Consider the following 26,218-nt stretch of genomic DNA (forward strand, 5'->3'; position numbering starts at 1 on the left):
TCTTTATCTTGTGTGTTCTGTGATACTGCCCATCCTAGGGTTTTTTACGTTGTATATATATATTGTTATTGTATATTTTATTCTTGTGTTTGCTGCAATGTTATATTCTCGAATGAGAAATTTAAGTGTTGCGGAACGCGGGGCGAATAAACGTCCAGAGACGATACCTGTTACTCGAGCGAGAACAATAAAAAGGGAATATTATTTTGCTGAATAGAGTAAACTCCATAATGGAAGAAGAAACTGCCAGAATACTTAAATAAATAATTTTTGCTATTCTCTTTCATTTTGTGCTTCACCTCTCTAACGGCTGAATTAGGGATCCATGATCATAATTTGGCGAAATCTGAGATTCTGCTATTGGTTCATTGGGATCCTACTAAGACTTTAATTAGCGAATCTATCCCACCTTAATAAATGACAGTTAACCGCCTTAAAAGATATGTTAATGCTACGTTAAAATAGTTTTTGAATTGAACGAAACTACGTTAGCTTTTATGACGTGAGACTTGAGAGCATATGATATATCTAGTGAATGAATTTGGTGAATGAACCTATCGATTACCCCTAATTATCATCGAGTGATTTTATGGCTGTAATTATTCTGGCTCGCTACCCGCGGCCGTATGTTCGCGAGTCGTTGTCCAGCAGCCGCAGGAGAGCTGGTTTTGTCTGGCATGGGAAAATAATGGCCGTCGAAAATATATGATGATCACATTCCTCAGGTGTTGCCCCTTTCATATCATTCCAATTAAGAGGTGTCTTTTGTTTCCGCTATTTAATGCTGAGAGATTATTGCCGGTGCGTCCCGGGTTGTAGTTATAATATTAAGTTCAGGTTTAAATATGTTGTTTCATTCTAATTTCGCTCGGATTTAATTAGCTCTGAGGATTATTTACTTTGTTAAGCTGTGCTCCAACCAATTTTTCTTTTTTCCCCAATCAATTGAATGTCAATTGAAAAGTTTCTAATTGTAAGAGAAGCGCTACTACGTTGCCGAAGAGTTCTTATGCATCGAACCTTATGTCCCCAGTGGAAGGCTTTTACACTTTTAAATAGAATAAGTTGCCACTTTTTATAATTTATTTTCTTGTGTTTTAAAGTATGTAAGATGAATTGATCGAAATGGCGATGCAAAATCTATCCGTCATTTCTGTAAATAGCCATTCGTATGCAGCAGGAAACTGGCTCCTCGCAGGAATATCTTATCAACCAGCTTTTACTAACTGAACAAGCCTAATCTCCCGTATGAATAACTAGTTTCTGACCTTAAAGACCTTTTATTACTCACTGTGGATAGGGACTTGACGGAACATGGCATAGTCGGTTTGTATTGCTCAAAGGACATGTTTTTCCCTTAGACCGTATAGAAATGGGAGATATTTTTCAAATGAAGATCGCTTGATTCACGTCAGCTGGGTTTGGGCAATTTCTTCCCTAATTGTCCAGGACGGATCCAGGATTTTTTTCTGGAGGGGACGCGATGGTCTGACAAGCAAACGGAGTCTAATGTTTAGATAAAATACAAAATAAAACAATTACTGTAGGTAATTACGATTACCACTGTAATCCTAATTTCAATATGAAAGTTATGCATATAAAATTATACGAATGAGGCTCCATTATTCACAAAACAAAACGAGCGCAATGATAACCGTGTTAAAAACCTTGTTTATTTTTTAAGCGCCTGGTGGGGGGGACGTGTACCCCCACCCCATAAATCCGCCTATTCTCAATGTAACTTTTCGTATTCATATCGTTGCGCTCTGACTTTGTCTGTAATCCCATTCGAGGTGCCTTGCAGAGTGACTTATCAATCACTTCTCACTTTAAATTATCTTGGCGTGAGTCTCATTTCCTATGAGCGTGCCTCGCCGATGCTTTGTTCAAGATTATCCCAGGAAATTCGTCTACAGAAAAAATGAATGCCCAACCTAACTTTAGTTTTTGCTCGCCGCACCTCAATTAAATACGGACTTAATGAACCCGACCTCTCATATGCTCACGTTTATTATTTTAAATCGTGCAAGGTGCATTATAAAATTAGTAATTCAACGAGGGCATTAGCAGGGTTCTCACCTGCTCATTCTCGTCTGTTTTTATTTTTTTCGTTCCCAGCTAAATCCCTCAATCGTTAAATATAAATTTGAGTACATGTGAAATAAGAGTATCTTTTCATCTTTATCTTTTTGGAAGCGATGTTTCTAATAAAAATTAAATGATGGTGGATGAAATAATTATTCTGTGGTTCTAATTAAGGACTAATTTATTTTTTCTTTTTTAATTAGCCTTGACTATATCCTTTAGCTTCCGACTCTTGTTTATATTTGATTTAGGATTGCGAAGCGATGCACGGGCGATTTTAGGGAAATAAACTTGGACCTGACTGGAATATATACAGTTATAATGTTTAAATTTTCACGATTACATAAAAGCATATCTTTCATGGAGCAACACGTACCTAAGGACGTATTACGAAGAACGCAGGAGGATTCGATGGCTATGGATATTTCGCGACCGGCAATTGTTGTTTTAACTGCGTAGGCGGAGAGTATATTACTAGTTTTTTTTAAATTTAATTCTTAGTATGGATCAAGGGTGCATGCTGTAAGTTGGTGATTGATCATCCCTTGCCAAGCACCCTAGAGGTAGCTCGCAGGGTATTATGTATATTTAGATGTAGGGTAAGCCTAAAATTGATCGAATTCTCTCGCAAGTAAGGGGAGATGAAATTATTTCTCCTTTCACTTCGTTTTTTTCTACCTTTGCCATCGCTAAGCGCATTGCCACTTTCTAAATATTCATTTGTGTAAACCTCCTCCTGCCAGTGTTTGGGATCCTTATGAAATAGGCATAAAAAAGGAGTCAGAACATTTACAGAGAAGAGCAGCCAGTTACGTGAAAAGCCAATTACATAGTCTTGTTAGCGTTACTGATCTCTGTGAACAACTTACACTTTTTGGATATTTCTGTGTTGATAATATTAGGGAGATGTTAAGCGAATTAGGCTGGGAGCCGCAAGAGACTCGGAGCCGACGCGTTATGCTTAGATTGCTTGAGAATAGATATCTTTAAGAGCGACACGGAGAATATCATTTAAGATCCCCAATATATTTCCTAGTCCGGCAGAAGCGATAAATTAAGAGATATATTTTGCCGAGCGGATAAATATAGGAATTCGAACCAGTAAGGACTTAAATAAATACTAGTCGTAATTTTGTTTGAGAATTTACTTTTGATACGTAAACGGCCGTTGCCCTAACACCCCTGCCACACGCCTCTTTCGGTGGCTTGCCGGGTAGTTTGTCGATGCAGATGTCGCTCTTGAGCTACTGTTATCAGAGTCCTCTGGATGGCAGTTTTTTCTCTACTTTGTGCCGTTAATACATAAACAACTCCCTCCTTTATATAGTGTCGTATAGACAATCCAGCGGACTTAGCTGCTATAGCAGTTATCTTCGTCGTGTAAACCTGGTTTACACGACGAAGATAACTGTGGCTCTGTGGGTGTGTTCCTGCCACACGCCCCCTTCGCCAAGTTTCGAAGGGCACTTGAACGTGAAGGCCGAACGGAGAGTGAGTGAAAGGCCGATTGCTGGAGGTAGGAAAGGGCGACTGTACCTACGGAGAAACCGCAGTACACTCTGACTTTGTGGTGGAGAAAGAAAACGGCTTATGGGGAACCAAGATAAGCCTTCCAGGAAAGAGAAGAGACGAATGGGGATAAGGAAAACAAAAGCGGTCTCGAGGAACCCATCGGCGGTGCAAGGTGGCTGGGGATGGAAGCGACCAGTAGGTACATAACGTCCTGGTGAAGTGCTCGGACAAAAGGAACTCCGTGGAGCAGACGGCATTCTTCGGGGCCCCAGTCGTCGTGATGGGGTTCCCGCGGACTTGTTAGTCACGAGGATAACGGTAGGAGACCATTCGTATGGGGAAGCCAAACACTCTTAGAGGGAGCAGTGGAGGAGCGGTCGGAGTCCTTGGAAAGAGTGGACTCGGGAAGAATTGTCGCGGGGCTAATGGTCATCCATACGCCTGGGGAGACAGGTAATCTAGAGGAGGGGGAAAATACCAATGCAGTTAAAATATTCCTGAGCGGCGGAAGAAAAAAAATCCAAACGAGTCGACGTGAGTTCAACAGTATCGTGAACGAGGTATGACGATCCGGCATTTTTTTCGAGAAGGCTGGAGACGTTTCAGATGCGGGTGTGGAGGAGAATGGTGAAGCGGGCGGTGAGGAAATGGAACGGTGAAGTCCAAGATGTAGTGGGTGAGTAGAGGAAACTTGTGGAAGAGATGCGGAGGAAAGAGTACTAAGCGGGAAGGGGATGTCAAAAGTTGTGTTTGAGGGAGGAATGATTCATTCTATTTTTTTATTTTTTTTTTATTTATTTTTTTTTCAAACCACCGGATACAGCTCTTATTGGCCATTTTACATCGGGGTGTTCAACAAATATAACAAGTAAACGTACACAAACAACCATGCCCTGGACCGGGAAAACATACCCAGGCGGGACTCGAACCCGCGACCTCTTGTTTGGCAGGCGAGAACGTTACCCCGCCGCCATTGAGGCCGGCATTTTTATTTTTATTTTTATTTTTTTATATTCGATATTTAAATGTACTGTTTTCTTTATTTGCGTTTTTATTAGTTTTGTATTTTTATTGCCCATAAATTAATTATGCGCTAGGGATTAACCTAATTTTTCGTAGTCGGAATAAAATCTATTTATTTTTACATCCTAAAATGCGTTTTATCAAGTACATATTGTGGTTTAGTGAGCGGGGAAGAGGGAAGAAGTGAGTAGGATATATATAGGAAGAATGAAACTGGAAATGAGAGGTTCGGGGGGGTTCAACGGTACATTTGAAGAGGGGGATGGGCGATAAGATTCGCAAAGTGCTCCGTATTGAATACATTCAATAATTGAGAGGCAAAATTACATGTGGAAGTCTGAATGCATTTGTGTTCATAAGGTGAAATATGGTACGCCGTGTTAGGACATCCTTTTTTTCTCAAGAAAGGAGTATTTTGACCATGAAAAGCTTACATTGAAGTCAACCATTAAGTAACTGAGAATTTAGGGGACAAGTACTTTGACTACTAAGTTAGAGGGCCAGTCGTGGAGTGATTTTAATTTAATATGAGATAGTCGTTAGTTTTTTCCAAATTTGAGGGCATAAAAATGGCTGGGGTGAGCTCTCACTGAGCTTGTGCAATGTATTTCGCTACAGAGTCGAACTTGCGAGCAGGGCTTTCTACGAAATCTTTTGCTGAGGACTTGTTGCGTGCCATGTGTCGCATGTCTTCTCTAACAGAATATTTATTTCCTGCTTGCAATTAGTTTTCAGATAAATTTAAGTTAAATGTCAATTATTTATAACATTTTACAGTCCCTCCGAGAGCGATTTCATTGCCCTAAAAACACCCCTTTATCACTTCAAGACACTCTTAAAAATTGAAATAATCAACACTCAAATAGTGAGGGTTGGAAAAAAAAGAAAATAGTCTTTAATCACGAAAAATGTTGTGACCATTAGTGTCCTGAAATCACGATGTAGTCATTTGGCAACATTTCTTTTAGTAGACAATCCGAATTCTGATTAGTGACGATAAAGGTGGATGCTAATTTAGAGTATCCTAAAGATGACAGGCCCATCGGATCGCATATTTAATCGGGGGAAAAGGAAATGAAAATAAAAGAGAAGCGAAATGAGAAAGTGACAGCACGGAAAGTTGCTAATTCCAACTGATTGATTCTATAATGCGATCTTGCTTGATGATTGCATTAGGATTCAATCGTCAAATGTGCTTTCTGATTTTATTTCTTGAATATCAATATAAAGAAAAGAGCTTTACGCTAGAAACAAGATATCGAGTGATAGGACTAAGAAACGTAATTGGATCTATGTATATCTTCTGAGAAATCATTATAAATGATCAGTGTTCTTTATAGGAATCCTATTAACAGAGAATGGATACGCTGTGACGTACAATTATAATTCAAAAGTCAAATTAGCACATAAATAATAAACACAATTGTCCTGGAAGAAAAATCGGAAGCGACGATCCGTATTATGTTTAATACAGATTGCAAACACAATTGTCCTTGATAAATACTCAACGAGGAAAAATCGAGAGAGACGACGCGTCTGACCGAACACCGCTATTTCCATTACATGACTGACTGTTTTGTTTACTCACGTCGTCAAAGTGAATTGTTGTCCACCAATATGTGACTCTCAATTGTTTTCTCCCGTCGTCAAGGAGAATTCTTAAACACTAAAGTGATGTAATTGTGCGGCTTTTCTCTTATGTGTGCCAATTTTCACGTGGTGCTCTGAGGTAAACTTAAAAAATACGATGATATTCATGTGTACTTACCATGGGATAGAAAAGACCCAAATTCAGCGTTTGTATGAAGGAGAGACGAAAACGTGTGAAAAAAAGAATAACTTGAACGGGATAGACAGAATATTTTGTATTGCATTATTTCATTTTGCATCAGCGTTTTATTTAAAATTATTTCCGATTTTATCAGTTTGTATTTTCATTTCTTTCAATTAATAGTTTCACATAGGAGTGATTTAATTTTTCTTCGTCAGAATGAAATCTATTTATTGATACGCTCTAAGGTTCGTTTTGTCAAGTGCGCCTGGAATGTTGTCCGTGTGATCTTCGGGTGTGTGGTGACCGGCAGAGGGGCGGCAGGCAGGCATCAAAACGTAGATATCGTTATACGGTCCTGCTCTTAATTGGCCACCTCGATATCCGCCCCGGCTATAATTTTCCCTCTCAGCTCGCATTACGAAGAATTATGGGCAAGTGGATGTCTATATTTTATTCATACTGTAAAACTCTCGTGCACTGGGGTTATAACTCACTCGCCTGGGTCAATTACAGAGCGCGTGCGTGTGAATGAATGAATGGCAGCCGTCAGGAGCGATACAATCACCGCTTTACGACACGGCCACCTCCCTCCCCTCCTCTCCTCCCATTCACCATTTCCCACCGTTTCCGATTCTTATACGAAAACGAAAGTTTCGGATGCGTGCGGGTGGGCGTTCTCTCAATTCGCGGGCGTTCTTTCGGGGACTTCTTTTCCACGCTTGTGCACTTCGAGGTGTTCGGAGCGGTGTCTTCATCATCATATCATGAGTCAATAGTCGTAAGGATGATTTGAAGCATCTCTCCTAGTCGTCATAGTCACTACTTTCTTCTCTTTTGCACCCTAAATAGCCTGTCCAACGTTCAACATTCGGGGCCGTCCCTTGCCCTTATTCCCGTCCACCTGTTCCTCAATGAATAGGAGCCAATATTAATGGTATTCACATTTGCGTACATAAAACAATAGCTTAGTGTCAGGGCCGGCTCAAGGCAAAATACTTACCCTGGCAAACTGCTGTTGTGTCCCCCTAGCCACGTCGCCCGGGTTGCACGACCCTTAAGCTGGATCTAGTTAGTGTTACAATTATGTGAATATTGAAGGCCTCCGAAATGAGGTGCTATAAGAGAATGATGAGGATCAAATGGATCGACCGATTTAGCAATGTGGGAGTCAGAAGAAGAGTAAGAGAAGCTTCATGAAAACCTCAATAAGAAGACGGAACAACCTAAAAGGCCACATCTTGAGACACGATGGACTGATGAAGATAATCATCGAGGGACAAGTAGATGGCAAGAATGGAAAAGGAAAACAACGAAATGTATGGAACTGGTAAAGAAGGATTTGAAAGAAGAAATGCGTAGGTGTGAAAAGATTATCAGATAGACGAATTGAGTGGAGAGCTGCGTCAAACCAATCTTAGGATTGTTGATTAGTGATTATGAATAGCGAGTTGAAGAATCGATAAATTCTTAGCATTCGACCTTTAAAATAAATGAAGTTAAAGTTTTGAAATTTATTTTAACTGTAAGTATGATTTCTTCTAAGAAACATGATCTAACATTCTGCTAGTCGGTGACGACAGAAAAGAGACGTCGGCGACATTCTATGGTATGTTTTTCGATTTTTGAAAATTTTTAATTTAAATTACTTTCCTTAAAATAATTATACACTCGTTTTACGCATCATATCTTATCTAGGAGACAGTTTTTTTTTGCCAGCAACTAAATTCTATATTAATTAATATCATTCTCCATAACATTGCGTATTGAAATAGGGGTAAATATTTTAAAACGAGCAAGTGAATTTTTTTTTATAAATTTAATCCTTTGATGAATTACAAAGTTCGCCGCCTAAGGTGGAATGTTTTGCAAAATATTGTATTTATGGGATTTAAATAAGTTTTAGTAAGTACATACATCTACAAAATAGGTATTCTCTTGCTTAAAATACTGAAAATTTGAGGTGTAAGGTACTTATTTAGTAAAAATTTGTATTCCAGCGTATAATAGTAGCCCATTGCATTTCCGAAATCAAATAAACGATTGATTAAAAGCCTGTTCCTCAATCAGAAGAAACCCGGAAGTATCCTTTTAATTAGGCTGAAATCCACAGTGACTTATTCTATTAACGTATTACATTAATAAACTTATAAACATCTGGGTGGGTCATCGAGAGTTCCCACAGTATATTGTGACTATTTTGCCATGAGATTATTCCCCTATATAATTTTGACTAAGACCAATATGTGAATTCCTTTGTAATCGCAACTCGGTTGGGATATTTATCATGTAATGGATTTCATCGATCTTATGATGATGTTTAGGAGCATTCATATATTTTGTTATCTTCCTTGCTATCGGATAGAATTGAAAGAAGATTGGGCTGTGATCAGCTCAAATGTGTATTTGGTAGCAATAATTTTGAAGACACTCTTCTGAAAGTCTCATCTCGAAAGAGTCGAAGCTTTTACCAAAACTCTCCCGAATGCTGGAATTCACGGCGGTCTTTTCGCGCCTCACGATGTCTTTATGTCTTCGCAGATATTTTTACGACTCCATCCGATTCGATGTTTGTTGCTGCCTTGTGATTTAGGTGCCTACCTCTCCTCTAGGTCCCGAAAACAGGAATGCGTTCCGCGTACGATTTTGTTTTCGCGCGCACGCGGTGAAAGTGAAGGACCTTCTCCGAATACCCGGAACGACTCCAGTATCCGCAATGAATCACTTTATGGACATGGCACGACCTTGATGCCTCAGTGCATGAAGTTATGTAAATGTGCGCGCAAACGTGTCAAAAATGTGAAGGAAGAAAATTTCCCTCAATTTTCGTTTTTTTTTTCGTCACAATTTTTAGACAGATTGCAATAATAAATAGCGATTAAGGTAGTGCTAACAATTGTCAACTACAGAGTAAATCAATATCTCAACTTACTGTAAGTACTAACGTGTAAACTTAAGGAAAGTAATTGAATTAGTGGATTGATTCAATAGAGGTCAGTGTTTAATTAGAATTCGTACCATGTCAATGAGAAATTTGCCAGAGAGGTGTTGTAAACCAAAAATGGATTTAGAAGTCATTTAGGATCGAATAAATGAATGGGTAATTGGGAAAAATCTATCAAATATTATAATTCTATTGTAGTGTTTTCAGGTGTTACCAAATTCATATGCTTTTTTGTCGGAAATGTCTCGGTTCCAGCCGGCAGTTTCTCATGAAAGAAGTAGTATGCGGTTTTGGTATTCTTCATATGCTGCTTATTAATCACGCAGCCCTGCCGTGGTTACTGGGGTGACATACTGTATCATTTGTGAATGCTGACCTTATGGCACAGTTCAGAAGCCAATCCGATATTTCTCATTTGTTTTGAGTTTCAGTCAGGGACGAACAGCGTAAGTGTAAACAGGAGCGCCTATTGTAGCTCCGCTGTAACCAAAAGCTGAGGCTGACGTTGAAATCCTTCGGTATCACTTTAGGAAATGGACTAAAAGCAAGTGAAATGCTCATAATTATCTATTTCATAAAAAGCCTGACACTTGTCCTTATTCATGTATTTTAAATTTAATGTCAATAAAATTTCCAATGGAAAATAGTAACATGAAAACAAACACTGTCGCTGGAAATAGCCAGTCAGGCACATCGTGATCTCTAACCAGGGATTTGGCCGTTTATATTTTGGTCGTATACACAGAAGCGGAAAATCGCTTTTGTTTGTATTTACTCTTGTGGTCGAACTTCCTTATCATGGCGAACGGGCGCATTGAATTGTACATACATACATACTTTCCAATGGTGTTTACTTTCGTCATCGCGAACGCGCACCGGGGAATGTCACTCCAAGGGAGACGGTTGAGTTTCTATCCTTCGCGAATGGAGAAGATAGTCTAGAAGTATTTGATGGTTTCCCGGTGAACTTTGGCGATGAATTTTTCTCGAGCTACCGAGCTGGTAAGGATCTCAATTTCTTTCGACGTTTCGGTGAAACACTTTTCCATCGTCCTCAGGACTGGTTGATTATTCGGCACTTCTCCTCAAGGAACCGTGGAGTTCGAAGTCCGTCTTAGTTCGGAGATTCCGAGCTGTGTAGTGTATTGCCTTTGTGCAATGATCTTGTTCTTTCTTTATTGGCGTTTCTCGCTGTAGTAGAGGTGTGAGATGCAAAATACATCTTCAAGCGCTATGGAAGTACTGTAGAGTATGATAGTTTAAAAAAAAACCTCGTAGTTTTTGATTATTCGTGCTTTAAAAAAAATACTTTTTCCCGGAAAAACTAAATATTCGACAAGAATTACATTTTTTGATATCACTGAATCCCGTTAAGCACAAGATTTTTGGTATTACTGTTATCGCATTTTGGTATCTCCAAATCCTGTCCGTATTACGATGTGTGTAAATATTTTGCTGTATACACTGCGACTTCACCTCTATTTTTGAACCTCTTTCATTCATTCGATATCTAATCACTTTTCCTGTGTCACACTTTTGGCATTTATTTTGTGCATGCGAACTTGTCTTTGAAAATGTAGAGATGTTGATCTTCTTTCTAGTCATTTGGCGTGCACTTATTTCGTTTCTAAACGCAGCGTTTGTCTCCGTTTCTTCTGCAGGGGTGCAGTCTGTAGCTGCGAAGGAAGACCTGTTGCTGCGAGGCTGTGGATTGGCGCCGAGGAGAAAGAACTGTGAGACCAATGGTGAGCCTTCCTTTCGCGCGAATTCACCGGCGCATTTTTAGTCGTCTATTCTGGTAGCGTATTTATTTTCGTGTTATATCATTATCACTGGTCGACAAAGCTGAGATAGGCAGCATTCCGTACTAACACCTCTAATGATCTAATCTTTTCACCCGCCAGCGGTTCTTCTCTTTCATAGCCCTCATTTCCCGTTTTAAAATTTTTTCATTTAATTGAAGTTTTGGGAAGCAAGTGATATTTTGTTCTAAACAAAGCTAGGTGTAGAAATTAGGTATTGAAAAAAACAAACGAGACCAACTAGATAGTTAGTAGTGTATTTGCTTTTCCCCTCGATGTCAGCACAGAATAGAGACTCACTCGTATCCCTTGGCCACCAAGTTTTTGTGTATTTCTTCTATCAATTTCTTTACCTAACTCAGTTTACAAAAAAATCACTTGTACCCCCTTGGCTTCTTAAGGCTGGCTGTACCCCCTCAATTGCTCTTCGAGCCTTTTGTAAAACTCGCGACAAATATTAAATCGTAATTTGTCGTAGACACACACGACTCATATGCATCATTTTCTGAGTTTCGCATCTCTCGTTTGGACATCTATTCTAATTCAGTGTATATCAAGACTATATTTTTAGCTTTAAAAGTTCTCTCTTTTATGGCTTTGAGTTCAATGGCAAAAGTTTACATACTTCTGGCGGAAAACAGGGTTTCTGGTGCTCAATGCATATATTGAGTCAGGGTCAATATTGTCTAAGATACTGCTAGGATATATAAAGTAAAACTGGACTACTATACTTACACCTGGCTTTATGCAAAGAAAAGCTTGTGAAGGAAAGTTTCTCCTCGACCTGGAAGACGATGGGAAACCCCTTCATGGAAACGTTAGCAATGGAGTAGGAGTTTTGGTCGAAATTCTCTTGAAGAATTCACCTCAACGAATTCATCATATTCTTATGTTCTTCATTGGACCATTTTAAGCCTAAAGTCCTTTCGATTTTTTTAAATAATGACGAAAAAGGTAAATTAGTTTATTCACAATCAGAGATCCGACGTGTGGAGCACAAATAAATATGCTCTGTACTCACTCTGGAAAAAAATCCTCGTAATTGCGAATAAATTTAATTCTCTAAGACCTTGGTTTCGACGAGGCGCGTGATTATCTGGTATACACATACATTTGCATCGAAGACAGAATGAAAATTCGTCATATCATATCTCTGTCTTCGATGCGAACGTATCTGGTGATGACATGTTACGTCGTAACCTAGGTCAGTGGCGTAACTATGGGGGGATGAGGGGATAGATCCCCTCCCCCCAAAGCCTCAGAGAAATTTAAAAAAATTAAACAATTGTCTTGTTTTGATATACAGTGTCTGAATTTGCTTAAAGTTAAATTATAAGTGACAAAATGACGTAAAATGTATTTTCAGGCATTGATGTGATTTATTTATTTTACCTGTCGCAGATGAGACCACAATCCGGCCCCCTTTTCCCTTGGACCAGGGCTGATATTTTTTCAAAAATTTTCCGGGAATCGCTGTTGTCTGGGGGTAGGGGTCGCCCCTCAGGTACTCCCATTCCCCCCCCCCCCCCCCCTAAGCATATTACTAGTTACGCCACTGACCTAGGTCGTCTTACAGTATTAAGTTTATGTGGAATTATAAAGTTTTTTTTTTACATTTCACTATCTGAGCGATCGTATTCGATGATTTTTCTTCCTATTTTATCTCGTGCTCTCAGGAATCGAATTTATCGTGGAAGGAAATATTCCTTAAATTATTATTTGGAACCAGCCTAGTTCCTCTTATATTCTGACACAGCTTCATTCATGTCGCAGAAGTGTGGAGGAGACGTCATCAGCACGGCTTGGTTATTCAACTTTCTCTTATCCCTCTCCCGTGATAAGAATTTGCCGTTCTATGAATAATATTTCACGATCCGCAGAAGAGTTTTCATGCATACTTCCTTGCACATTTGATGGGAATTGAACCGTAAACGACATTAGTTGGCTTGTTATGACATACGATTCGATGAAATTGAATCTGCTTTGATAAAAGAGTAGCGCTTTCCGAAAGATAAGTTCTGCCAGTAACATATGTTGAGAAATGGCTGTGATGTGATTTTCTTTGTCATCGTATCACGTCTTAATTATGAGGAGAGGAAAGAAAACTTGTAAGAAGTGTTGCTGTGGCGATGATGGGATCATTTTCGTTTGACTTGAATGAAGAATAAGCGAAAGGAAACGACATTCTACGAAATTGAAGCGGGGAAATTGCATTGAATGTCCAATGCAAGATGTGGAACAGGCCAAAATAAAGTAATTGTGAGGTACCACGATTTCTTAATAACCATCCATCAAGCAGTCCCACGGAATGTGGTCAATTTATTACTAGAACTATGTAAATCCGGTGAAGTGGGGCTAATTTCACTAATATTGCTGTTTTTTAAGGCTGTAATTTTGCCCTTTTAATCATCATTCGTTTATGTGTAATAAAAAGGAAGATTCACCTGATTATAATTACCCATTAGGAAAGGAAATTTATAAAAGAAACCAGGAATGAGGACGTATCCATGAACCAACGAGTTTCAAGTTAGAGCTACAATTAAATTTAAAAGATTTCAGTGCTAATGCCCTATCCTATTACAAGATACCAATTCAGAATAAATATTAACGAATAAATTTTCGACCAAGATGTAGAGCATGATTTTTTGAGAACAATAACGAAATTTACATATTATTTTAATCGACAGGAACACGTTTAAACATCATTTTGAATTGATAGTGAAAAATAAGAAAAAAATTATGGTTCTTGCACCCGGAGAGTATAATGTAAGTTTCCAACAATGTCTGAGAGTTATTTTGAACTTATTGTTGAAAATAACTATGTCTACTATTAAAGAGGTTGAGGGTCTTCATGTTTTTGTGGGGAATCTCATTTTTGCAAGTGTTAGTCATTACCTCTGTATCGTGGTCTCAGGTCTTCAAATATGTTTAAAACAAGGCAAAAGTATTTTAAGAATAATTTTTGGTACTTATTGCTGCGAAATTAGAGAGAGTTGCAACTTGTAATTATCAGTCCAAAATGTGTAGCGAGGACATAGTTAATGATTGACATGGTTAAAATCTCTTCCTCTGTAGTTTCTGATACATATTCTCTATTTTAGCACCTTCCTCGAGCGTCAGGGGGTATTGATGTTATTTTGGTCCAAGGCTTTAGTCATTATTTGTGGATTGAGCGTGCGGAATATTGGACAGCAAAATCGGGACGCTCTTCCAGATCTATTTCTCCGTGCAAGCGAAGCGGTAACATCCCAAAGGACGCTAATTGATCGTTTTCCTCGTTACACCAGAGCCAAAGTGGCCTGTCGCAACTTTTCAACCGCTCGGAAAATGTTTTATGCGGAATGTTCGTTGGCGATAGGCTGTTTGCGCGTGTAGCTCACGTCTTTCGGCTGTTTTTAGAACTCGTCTATGTTCCAATTGGCCACTTATTTTCCTCCACGTTTGACGAATGTGGCATATAAAATCGATGCATTTTTCCTGTTTTGTCACATCAGGAAATCGCTGGACTGCCTGACGATATTTCCCTTATCTTTTAGAGTTTCTTGGTTCAGTACTGAAGAAAAATGTCATGACGAACTCAGAATAAATGTCACATAAGTTACGTGGCTTTTAATATTCATTATTGGAAAACGTTTTGTTTTATTTTTCGTTATTTTTTCGCAGCACCATTCCGTTTGCTCTTCACCTTTCGTTTATATTTCTGTTCACATTTTACAACAATTTTCTTCGCCCCTATGTGTTGGTTTCAAGCTGAAAATTCGTGTTAAAATTTTGGAGGCTCTTTCAATTATCTTTAATTATTACCAAATCTTCCGGCAAACAATGTGCGAAATGCAAAAGAAATATATCAGCTTGCATTCTAAGGAATTATTGTAGGTGGCGACTTGATGACGCTGATTGCAGAACTATTAGTGGAATCGCGGAAAATATAGAATACATGAGGTATGCAAAGAGTCCTTACCTAAATGAGTGCTCCGAAATTAATGAATTAGATTATCCCCAGGGATGGAAATAAATGGTCAGAAAATGGTGACTAGACAATTTGTTACAAATTCGGATGGTGTTTTTAAACTTCTGTTCGTGATTATATTTTGCAATACACGAAAATGATGTTTAGTTCAGAGTTAGATTTGCAGTTCGTATTTTTTTATAATACCTACGTAAAGGGTTGATTTTTTGAACCAGCTTCTCGTGATAATATTAATTTTTTTACAAGAAAAAACGATGAAAAATTGTAACTGGATCTGAGTCAACCTATGCTTCTTTCGTCGTCATGAAATATACACATTTCGTAGTTAAATTCTTAATAGAGATACTGTGGAACCGTTCGAATAATCAGAAGTCGTTTTTTATGAAGATTGGTTTATCGTATGGAGTTTTTTAAAATCACTTTCCGGCGAATTAAAGGAACTTTCGTGATACTAATTCGTAGAAAGTTGGTGGTGTGCGGACTGATTCTCTCCCGAATATTCTTAAGACTGACAGTTTTGTTCGGCTGTGCGCGAAGAACCCTGTGGGTTGTTGTCGCTATTTCTATTTCTGTCATTTGTGCTCGCAAGACCCAGGAATAACTATTGAACCCGCGTTGCGTGACCCAGAGCGTCAAGGTTCATGGCTGTACGTCCCTTTTGAGATTTCCTGGCAATCCGCCGAATCGCAATGATTATTATTTTTCCTTGTTGTTATCTTTCTCAGTATTTTGTTTGCGGCTGAATCGGCTTAGTTCCTTTTGGTCATTTCCTATCGTACGCAGCGAAATACTGTTCAGACGTGGAACTAAGGCGGGGGTCTGTCTTTCCCTTCCCCCAAAATCCGTAATGCAACTTAGATTTTATGCTGTAATAATTTTCACGTTGCAGGTTGATAAAATACCTCGCAATTTGATAAATTTTAAAATGTTTGTAATAAACAATTATTTAAATCACACGTTTGTGGAGGAATTTTAAGTGAAGGCATAAGGGGGTCTGGCGTGGCCGCCGTACACTGTGCTGAAATGACAAAAAAATGGAAAAAATATTTTTTCCATGGTTAAAATGCTCGCATTTTTTGTATCACAACAGCAAAAGCACTGAAAAGTTTATTTCTGAGTACAGGCCTGTTTATACTGTATCTTGACGAGTACGAGTTAATGTTTAATTGCATGAATGATTTTGGTGGACCGGAACGGAACATGTACAAATGCATGGATCAAATTACAACACGTTCTAAATTCTCTACATGCGTCCGCACAAGTTGGGTGGTTTACACGGTGCATTTTCGTGTTCATTCTCGCGTTCATTCATTTAGACATCAACTTGTATTGTTTAAACAGCCCTTGAAATGAGATGGGGCTAGCAGGTGAACCTTTTTTTCACCACTCGGCTTTATCGAGTACTAAGTTATCACGTGATATAAATTGAAAGAAAATGTTCATGGTGAATCAAAACCCAGTACTATTCCACAAACTTTTATTTTAACTTTCAACTAGTTTCGACGTTTACACCGTCATTATCAAGACTAACAGTGAGTCTTGATAATGACGGTGTAAACGTAGAAACTAGTTGACAGTTAAAATAAAAGTTTGTGGAATAGTACTGGGTTTTGATTCACCATGAACATTTCATCGTTCCACCAAGTAACGCCCAAATCAGTTGATTTTATTTGAAAGAAAATGGATTCCGCTCCAAATTAAGCTTGAATTTCTCAAAAAAGAAAACAAATGCGATGGATAGCGATCGCGGATCAGTCGCTGGATTTCCTCCCAGGAAAAATCCTATCATGTATCTGTCGTCGGCAGTTTGGGGTAATAGTTACGGATAGCCTTCCGCTTCGGATGGAATCTATTTTGTGGTTGCGGCCTTGGCCATACGCGTCTCGGAGAGAAAATCCACTCACCCGTGGACAGTCATTTATGCCTTGGAGCGTGTCGAGGTGTCAGGGTGGAGGGAAAGACTGGGAGGCGCATGGACTGTTGGGAGTTGGGACTGTTCCGCCTTGCCCACCCTCACTGGATGCTGTCTGTGCCTCTCTCTTTCTCTACCAAGGTCCATTTCGTGATGCCTGCGACATGGCAGAAGCAATGCGGATAATGAATGAAGTAGACGAGAGCCACTTTTAACAAAAAGCTTTTCTTCCACGCTTTTCTGTGTTCATACTCGCTTTCGCTCTTTGGGGGGGAACATGTTCGGGGGGGTGATATATCCCACCCTCCCCCCCCCCCAGGAATCCCCCGGAAATAGCTTGCGGCCTTTTCTGATCACTCAGCCAATTCTTATAATTTTTGTTAGCCCTTTGTTTCTTAAGGATCATTTTTTTTTTCGGTGATATCTAACCGACTTAAATTAACCATGCCGGCCTCGGTGGCGGCGGGGTAACGTCTTCGCCTGCCAAACAAGAGGTCGCGGGTTCGAGTCCCGCCTGGGTAGATTTCCCCAGGGCAGGGTTGTTCGTGTACGTTTAATTGTTAAATTTGTTGAATACCCCGATACAAAATGGCCAATATGAGCTGTATTCGGTAATCGGTCGACATCACGTTGGGGAGCCACCGCATGGGCGTTTGGCAAGACATGTTAGACATCCGGTGATTATGTTAATGTGACCGGAACGAAGTAACCGTTCGTATCTCGAATGCAAGGGTGCTTGACCTTGGCTTTGTCGTGGTCGCGAATCGTGCGGATAAAAATAGATTTTTTTTAAAAAACGACTGTCGCGTAAACGGAGTGAAAGTCAATAAACTCGCATTGGTAAATTCGAGTTCATTTGTACCCTGTATTTAATTATATATTCGTAATTTAGTCTTGTTACATGTTAAATTTCCTTCAAACTCACAGTCCTATTCAAATGCATTTGTACCATGTATTTAATAATATTTTCCGTAATTTAAACTTGTTTCCTTCATCAGTTTCGTATCACAAACTTGCAGAAGATTACTTTACTTTTTAGTTCTTATAAATCATGTTAATATTTTTATCTTTGAAATTTTGCCTCGTAGTCGCTCAGAGCTTTTCTACAGTATTCTGAATTGTGGCTGTAGTTTGACTAGACAAGAGCAATTTTATTTTTATCACGATTTAAAAAATACTGTCTTGTTTCTTTTATCAATTTTTTCGTAGAATTAACGGCAAGGATACAGAAATTTGGACGACAATATGAAAGATAACTTTTTTCCTATTGCACCTAGTTGATTTTAATAATTAACTGCTGTTCTAAATTGTATCTACTGTATTCAAAGTACTAATTTCAAGTGTCATTGTTTTGCATTGTCTATTTTCTGTTCGTCTCCGTAAATTCAATCACTGGGCCTGAAGGTTCGTTTACGTCGTTAGTCTAAATCGTGTCTATTGGTTGTTACTTTTGCGTACCGCAATTTCCCATTGCAAATTCAGTAATTTCAGTTATTTACGATACTAATACGGATAATAGTTCATAGTTTGTAATATTGTTGTCAACGATGTTTTTATTCATTTTCGCGTCACATCTTCTAGTAGGTAATGAATAAATTCTATGTATCTTTACTCTGATGCCCAATGGATTTGCTGATGTTGAAGATGTCTGCTTCTCCGGAGCTTTCTGAATGTGTTTTGTTGAGTCATAATTTCTGTCTTACTTGTGAAGCAGCCCTTATCTTCTTCGCATCCCATGTATCTTAAATTTTATTGTGTATGATCAAGTAAATAGATGAACGGTTCTCCCAACTCCGAAACCAATATTTATATGTGTTTGTGTTGTAATGTTTACATCATCATTTGCTGATGAAATGAAGACCCGACTTCTTTTTTCCCTCATTTGTTTGATTGAAATAAGAAAATAAATGGATCAATGTTTGTTAATCCCTCAACAAATACTGGCTACTACATCGGAAAATCCATTACTTTTGATACAGTGAGGATTTTATTTTTAATTATTCATTTGCAAACGAGTGCAAATTTTTAGAACCGTATGGAATGTTTCAGACCTCATGTCATTTCTATGATATGGAAAAATTCACGTAAGGTCTTTGCGCTGAGTATTTTCTCCTAAATTTTAATGTGCTATATACTTGGCGTAGTAATGGAAAGGGAAAAGGTAAGGAATATCAATACATTTCAGAATATCAAAAAATATATTATTAAATGGCAATGTGGCCTACCTTGCGAATATATGTTTCTTTGCATTCATGGTAATATATTTCTAACTAATTCTGCTTTTAGCGTAATGGTTTTCAATTCCTGCTTCCTGCCCTTATAAACATTCCATTATAAACATATATTATGCTTCTGTCTCTAGTGTATACCTATCTCTCTCTCGTGCGATGTAATTTTAATTGCGGTTTTTAACGGAGTTTTCCCCATCTTCTTCCCTGCCCAGATGGCGAACGCAAAGATGGATCGCAAACAGAGCCCAACCTCAGGTACCTGCACAAGAAGTTCAAGAAGATGGCGGAGGCCGTGGGTGCGGAAGCAGGAGGAGGCGCCGTCGAGAGCAACGGAGGAGGCGGCGGTGGAGGCGGCGCCGAAGTCCGAGGGGGCGCCGTCGCCCCCGTGGCCATGGAGGCGCCGTCCGCCGACACGTCCCCCGTCGAGGCCTCCCCTCCGCCCCCGGCTTCGCCCCCGTCCACCTCCAACGACGCCTCCTCATCCTCCTCTTCCTCGTCTTCTGAAGAGTCCAAGCGGCGAGCGGCCGCCGCGACGCCGGGCGCCGCCGCTGCCACTGGCGCCGGTCGACACATCTGCCCGTACTGCAAGCTCGCGTGCGCCAAGCCGAGCGTGCTGCAGAAACACGTGCGGGCGCACACGAATGAGCGGCCTTACCCTTGCCGGACGTGCGGCTTCGCCTTCAAGACCAAGAGCAACCTGTACAAGCACTGCCGCTCGCGGTCCCACGCCCTCAAGGCGGAGAGGCCGTCTTCGGCGGCGGCGGCGGCCCTACCCGGTGCGGAGGATGACGAAGAAGACGAGGAGGAGGTGTCGAACGGCGTGTCTGGGGAGGAGGAGGAAGAGGAGGGCGTGGAGGAGGACGACTCGCCCAGGGAGGAGAGCGGCAGCAGCAGCGGTGGCGGTGGATACGGCGGCACAGGGAAGACGTCCCCCATGGAGGACCAAGAGTGCCAGTCCGTAGCCGCGTCCCTCGCCAACTCCCGCCCCCGGACCATATACAAGCCCAAGTTCCACACGGCGGCGCTTTACAGGGACGAGGAGGAGCAGCAGCAGCAGAGCCAACAGTGCCGTGCCATGGCCGAAGGAGCAGGTGAGTGTGGCCACCTAGGGAAATAAAGAATTTTCTTCCACTTGGTCAACCTTCGACTACTATGCTTTTGTCAGTTGTGTCATCGTGGATGTTTGCTCCAAAATGTAACCCTCACTTTAATAGATTATACAAAAGCAATGTTTTGATGTACCCTATGGTATCGATGATGGTAGGTATAAATACTCCCACGTCAAACTGAAGCTCGCGGGTTCCGAGTACCGCCTGTGTATCCAGATGTTTTTAAATGTGTTTGTTAATAGTTAAATGATAATAATTGGAGAAACTGTTAGAATTACAGAAATTATTATTCTTATTATGATTACTATCTATACTGCTTCTTAGTGGGATGTTTAGTGGGTTAGTGGGTGAGGGATATTAAACGAAACATGGGAACTGTTGGCGCTTACAATCAGTTAAGAAATATGAATGATATGCCTCACCATGCTATCGTAGTCAAATCTGGATTTAGTATATTTCCTATAGTCCTATAGTCATATTTCCTACGCAACAGTTTCTGCTGTATTTCCTTAGGTGTACATAATTATGGACGTTTTTATTTCATTTGACCCTGTCCACCATTGCTGTTGGATTTGCACATCCATTTTTTACATCATTTTATCGAGTTTCTTCCTTTGCCTATAAATGATCTCCAAATTTCCCTTCCTTCATCATTCTTCCATAACACCACATTTTGAAATAATTCATACCTTCATTTCTCCCCTGCTGTCATCGTCCATCCCTCACTGCCATAAAGAAGCATGCTCCAAATGCAAGACCTGCTCCTTAGTGTATGGACTTGAATTGATACATCCCCTTCTGCCTATTCCCACTTTCAGAACTGGAGATGCTGAATATGCTAATATGGATGGATATATATGGATATATATATAGGATGTAGGATATATATATTCCTACATCGTTAGACTTTATTTTATCATTTCTTAATTATTAAATTGTTTTCTTTAAAATTACTGGGGGAATTGAGTTTTTACATTGTTCTAACAAAGTTTCTCCCTACCTCCATGGTGGCTGCAATAGGTGGAGGTCCTTCGGCTCCAATGTCTTCCGAGCGGGAGGCGCCGCCGTCGCAGCCGCCGCCTCCAGCAGCATCCGCCCCTTCCCAAGAGTACCTGCGCCGGCACGTGGCCCGCATCATCGACGAGAACAGAGCCATCGTGGAGGGCGGCGACCGCACCGCCTGGGCCAAGAAGAGGGTGTGGGGCGGACAACGGGCGCCGGCAGTCGCCAACAGCCGCCCGGGGCCCGCTCCTTCCCCGCACACCGAATCGCCCCCGCCGCCCCGCCCCTCCGACCCGGGGCCGGAATCTCGCCTGGCCCTCGCCCTGCTGCGCCCCGCCCCCGAGCAGCCGCTCAACCTGTCTAGGGCCGGGCCCGACCGAGCGAGGTGGGACCCTTCGAGGGCCCCCTTGCGGAAGGAGAGCCCCTCGCCATCTCCTCTGCAGCCCACGCTCCCCAAGACCTGCCCCCTTTGCCGGGCCCAATTCCGCGACGAGGAGAGCCTGGAGGCCCACCGGATGTGCTATTGTGAAGGCCGTGGACCGCCCTCGTACGCGCGGAAGGCCTCCGGGGCGGAGGCGGAGGACGTTGGACACATGATGGGGGCGTGCCTCCCTTCTCCGGGTCCCCTCCTGGGCAACACCCCCCTCGTGGACGGCTACAATCCTCCGGGAATCCCCGCTCCGAAAGTGGGGCCGCCGCCAAAGAAGCGGCGGACAGACCCACAGCCCTCCCCGAGATCCATCCGGCACTCAGCCCCCGAGTACGAAGGACCCTCCTCCGTTCTGCGCGGCGGAATGGAGGACGCCCGGGAACAATCGCCGTCCGCCATGCTTCCCGCGACGCGGCCCTCCAACGCTGTGCACCTGTTCGGTGGAGAGGTGCGCATCCGGGAGGGCAGCGAGACAAAAACCCTGAGGATAGAGGTTGGCGGGAGGGGAGGCGCGAACCGGGAGGTGCTGCGGGGGGAGGAAGGTGGCGGAGGCGCGGGTGCCGCGGGAGGAGCGGGTAGGGACGGGGACACGGTGGTGACCATCGCCCGCTCCGGCCTCCACTCCGGAGGAACCATCGTGCATGTGCGCAAGACGAGCAGCTGCGAAGAGGACGCACCCACCGTTCGACGGCCCAAGGCGAAGGCCGGGGGTCGCCGGTCCCTGGCCCCGTCCCCCACCGGCGAGTCCTCGCCCCCCTCCTCCCTCTCCCTGCCCATCGCGCCGCAGATCTCGACGCCGGACCTCGCGCCGGACCTCCGGGCCCCATTCGGGCCCTTCCCCCACCACGACGGCGTGCTGCTGGGCTACGACCATCCGCCCCCATCGCCCTCTCTGAGGGCCCGCCCCTCGCCGCCCCGGCCCTCGCCTTCGTCTTCAGGCGTGCTGACCATCTTCCATGGGGGCAGGGCCGTGCCTTTCGTCCCCGGGATGCCCGGCCCCCAGGGCACCCCGCCCCTACTCGTGCTCCCGGCCCGCACCCCTTTAGACCTGGGGCCTCCCCTTCCGGAGGGCAAAGACCACTCCCCGCACCCCAACCACGTGTTCGCGGCGGAGGCGTCGAGGGAGGCGACGCCCCCGCCTCCACGGCAGCAGCCGCCCCCACCCCCGCCTCCTCCACCTCCCCCGAGGGTGTCCCCCGTGCCTCCGCAGGCCAGCCCCACCCCAACTAGGGCAGAGAATGATTCCACTGCTCCCGAGGACCAGAAGAAGAAGAGTCGATTCCTTCGACCAACGTCACTCCCTCTGAAGCCAGGTTAGTCCAGGAATTAGTTGAATGTTCATGTGTGACAGTTGTTGAGGACTCTAGCATGACATTTGTTTAAAATTTTATTGCTTTATTCATCTTTCATTGATGCTCTTAGTATATTTCCTGTCCCCTTCTACCCATCCAGCATGCAAAATTGTTTCTGTAAATGCAGATTTCCTCTTACTCTTATTTTATCAATAGCTGAATCAGTTAATTTTTTTCCTTCTTGTTATTAATTTATTACACTCTGACAAAGAGTTATTTTGAGATCAATATTAAACCCACAAGAAGGTTATAATGTTTGCAAGTTAATGGGCTAAAGATTTGCAATACTGTAATAGTAATGTTTCAGCTGTATTGAGTTGGAGTAGAATCTTGGAATATAAGAAACCTCCCTCACATCTCTCTTCATGTTAAATTGTGTGGTATTAATTATGAAATGTTGATAAGTAAGAAACTTTTATTTTTTTTATCTTTTGGAGGCAATTGTGATTTTTTTTTCAAGCGATTTGTGAGGACACTATTAATGACAGTGTGTGGATGCCCTTATATTTTCTAAATAACGCTTAAATCTTCTTAAAATAGTTTTCTGGGATTCTTAGTTTATTTCATAGCTTTTTAATGTAATTTTTTTTTACTCCAGGAACCTATCCGTTGAAGAAGCATAGTCAAGGCAACACGCCATTAGGCATAGGGTCTAGTGGGGCTTCTCTTGTTAGTCCGGAGACACCCCGTCCTCGCAAATCATATGGGCAGCTTTATTTGAACGGCCACGCTTACACTTATCTTGGTCTCAAATGCTCAACTCGGCCATCGTTCTGCTGTGCCCATCGCCGCCCACCTCAGCCCATGTACGTTGCACAAGGCCCTGCACACCCACGGCTGTCTATGTACTCCAACTGGAAGGTGAGCACATCTGTTTTATTTTGTAAATTATTGAATCAGAGGAATTGTGTGTAATGAGACTCCTTTTACAGCCAGCCAGAGGTTCAATCAAGGTGTTCAAGTATCCAAAACATTTTTGAGCAAACCCATTTAGGCGATAGTCTTAAGTTTAAATGTAAGTGTACCTCCTTATGTGCACTTACCCGTCTTAGGTTTTCACTTAAGACTCCTAAATATTAAATGCATCTATCAGTGATCACTCTAAATTACACCCTCTTCAAATGAAACTCCTCCATGCATTTCAGCCATTCATATGTCCACATAGTCTTACTTTGATTTACATGCAATGAATTCGGTAGCTTAAAAGAAATTCAGGGGAATTTTGTTTTAAGGGTTTTTTATTTACAGAATATCTGTTAAGGGATTTAGGATCTACTCCCTATGTAAGTGATAAAGAACATTTGATCTTAGTAAATTACATTAGTGATTGAGGTTAGCTATGCCATTACCAAAAAGTTATTGTTTGGGGTGCCTCTACAACTATATTCACTATCAGTTTGTAGTTGCCTGTACTTTCTTTTAAATTTATGTGTGTGGTAAACTTAATGCAGTTAATTGACAGGGAAATCAATGTTGTGGGAGTATATTATCCAATAGAACCCTCTAATCTTTCAGGTTTGTGAAGCAGTGACTGCTGAGCCATTTGGTTTGGAACCTGGGAAAGCAATGAGGTTGTATGATTCCAGACACCGGCCATCGGATACATCTGTCGCACCATCACAGTCGGATGGTTCCAATGCCATGATCCTTACTCATTCATCTTACTGGCTGCTCAAGAAAGAAAGAGATGTATTGGGGGAGAAGGAAGAGACAGTGGAAGTGAAAGAGGAAGCTGTGGACATGGAGGAGAAAATGGACAAGGAGAATGGAAAATCAGCAGCCACGTCTGTGAAAAGCGAGAGGACGAAAGAGAGTGAACAGCAGGTATTTACATATTGCCACTGGTCTCGTCAATATTTATGCCCTTTTTAATCCTTAGAATGCGATAAGTTATCAAAGTAGAAGCTACAGGAATAGCTCATCTCTTTCCTAAGCTCATTTTTTAAATTTTAATTTGCTTCACTTGGTAATATCAATCAATTGATAAAATCATCTTGGGTTTGGCACTGGTTAAGGGTGTTTAAGGTCATCATTTTGATGAGAAACTCACTCATCATCATCAGGGCTGAGGCTGACGGAGACAGAGAAGATTGTATAAATAGTGTTTGTGAGGAAAGCTTACTATCTTTTAATGTCAATCAAGTTTGTTCAAAATTTCTTAATTCATTTTTCTAGTAGTTATCCGATTACTTGTTTTTAATATGTTTTTTTTTTCATTGCAGTGTACAAAGTCATCTGCAGATGCTGAAGGGCAAAGCCAACCTCCGGCTAGGGTGAAGATATTTGCAGGCGGGTTTGAGTCTAATGAAGAATACATATATGTTCGGGGAAGAGGTATTGTCACATGGTTTCATATATTTATTTAATTGGCAGCTTTTTCTTGTTAGCAAATCATGTTTATTTAAAAATATTATTCACTGGACATTGAAACACATTTGTAGGTTGTTGAGGAAGAAATTGGATATGACAATGGTTTTTGATATGAATGAATGAGTACTTACATATTTTTATTTCTTCTCTTGAAGTGGTAGGAACTGAATCGTTTCATTCTTTGTCCAAATTTTCATTGTTACACTACGGGCATGGTCTTATTTATTAATTTGAACTATTTTACACTTTTTATGAATATTTTTGGATTAGTTTTTTCTTAAAAATAAAAGAAGTACTGTTAATTTTTTTTTAAGGTCGTGGTCGATATGTCTGTGAAGAATGTGGGATTAGATGTAAAAAGCCGTCAATGCTCAAGAAACACATTCGCACTCACACTGATGTTCGTCCATTCACTTGCCGGCACTGCTGCTTCAGGTAGTCAATTTATCCAGCTTCTTTTCTTTTCCAGTTTTATTTTGGCATGCACACTTTCTTAGTTGCCCTGTTAATGATACATAAGTCATTCCTTCTTGTTGATTTATAAATTTGTTTTATTTTAGTTCATTATTTTACTTGGTGTTGCTGTACTCAGTATCATGGGTGTAATTATATCACCCAATGACTTGTAATGCTTTATGTAAATGACTGCCATTAACAGAGTTTACTGTAGATTAGATGGTCCAGCCCTTTCAACTGTTCATCTAA

General features: G+C 41.4%; 1 protein-coding gene across 4 annotated transcripts in view; it reads left to right on the forward strand.

The window, feature by feature from the left end:
* Positions 1-26,218, forward strand: part of LOC124154296 — a 218,354-nt gene that overhangs the window by 181,057 nt on the left and 11,079 nt on the right. For all 4 annotated transcript variants that reach the window (XM_046527927.1, XM_046527924.1, XM_046527925.1 and 1 more), the window contains 7 exons: positions 10,997-11,080; positions 19,463-20,341; positions 21,380-23,104; positions 23,742-24,004; positions 24,659-24,967; positions 25,366-25,477; positions 25,828-25,948. In XM_046527927.1, the coding sequence (XP_046383883.1) occupies positions 10,997-11,080; positions 19,463-20,341; positions 21,380-23,104; positions 23,742-24,004; positions 24,659-24,967; positions 25,366-25,477; positions 25,828-25,948 (3,493 nt within the window). The remainder of the gene's footprint in view (positions 1-10,996; positions 11,081-19,462; positions 20,342-21,379; positions 23,105-23,741; positions 24,005-24,658; positions 24,968-25,365; positions 25,478-25,827; positions 25,949-26,218) is intronic.

This window comes from Ischnura elegans, chromosome 2 (assembly GCF_921293095.1).
Source record: "Ischnura elegans chromosome 2, ioIscEleg1.1, whole genome shotgun sequence".
Taxonomy (NCBI): domain Eukaryota; kingdom Metazoa; phylum Arthropoda; class Insecta; order Odonata; family Coenagrionidae; genus Ischnura; species Ischnura elegans.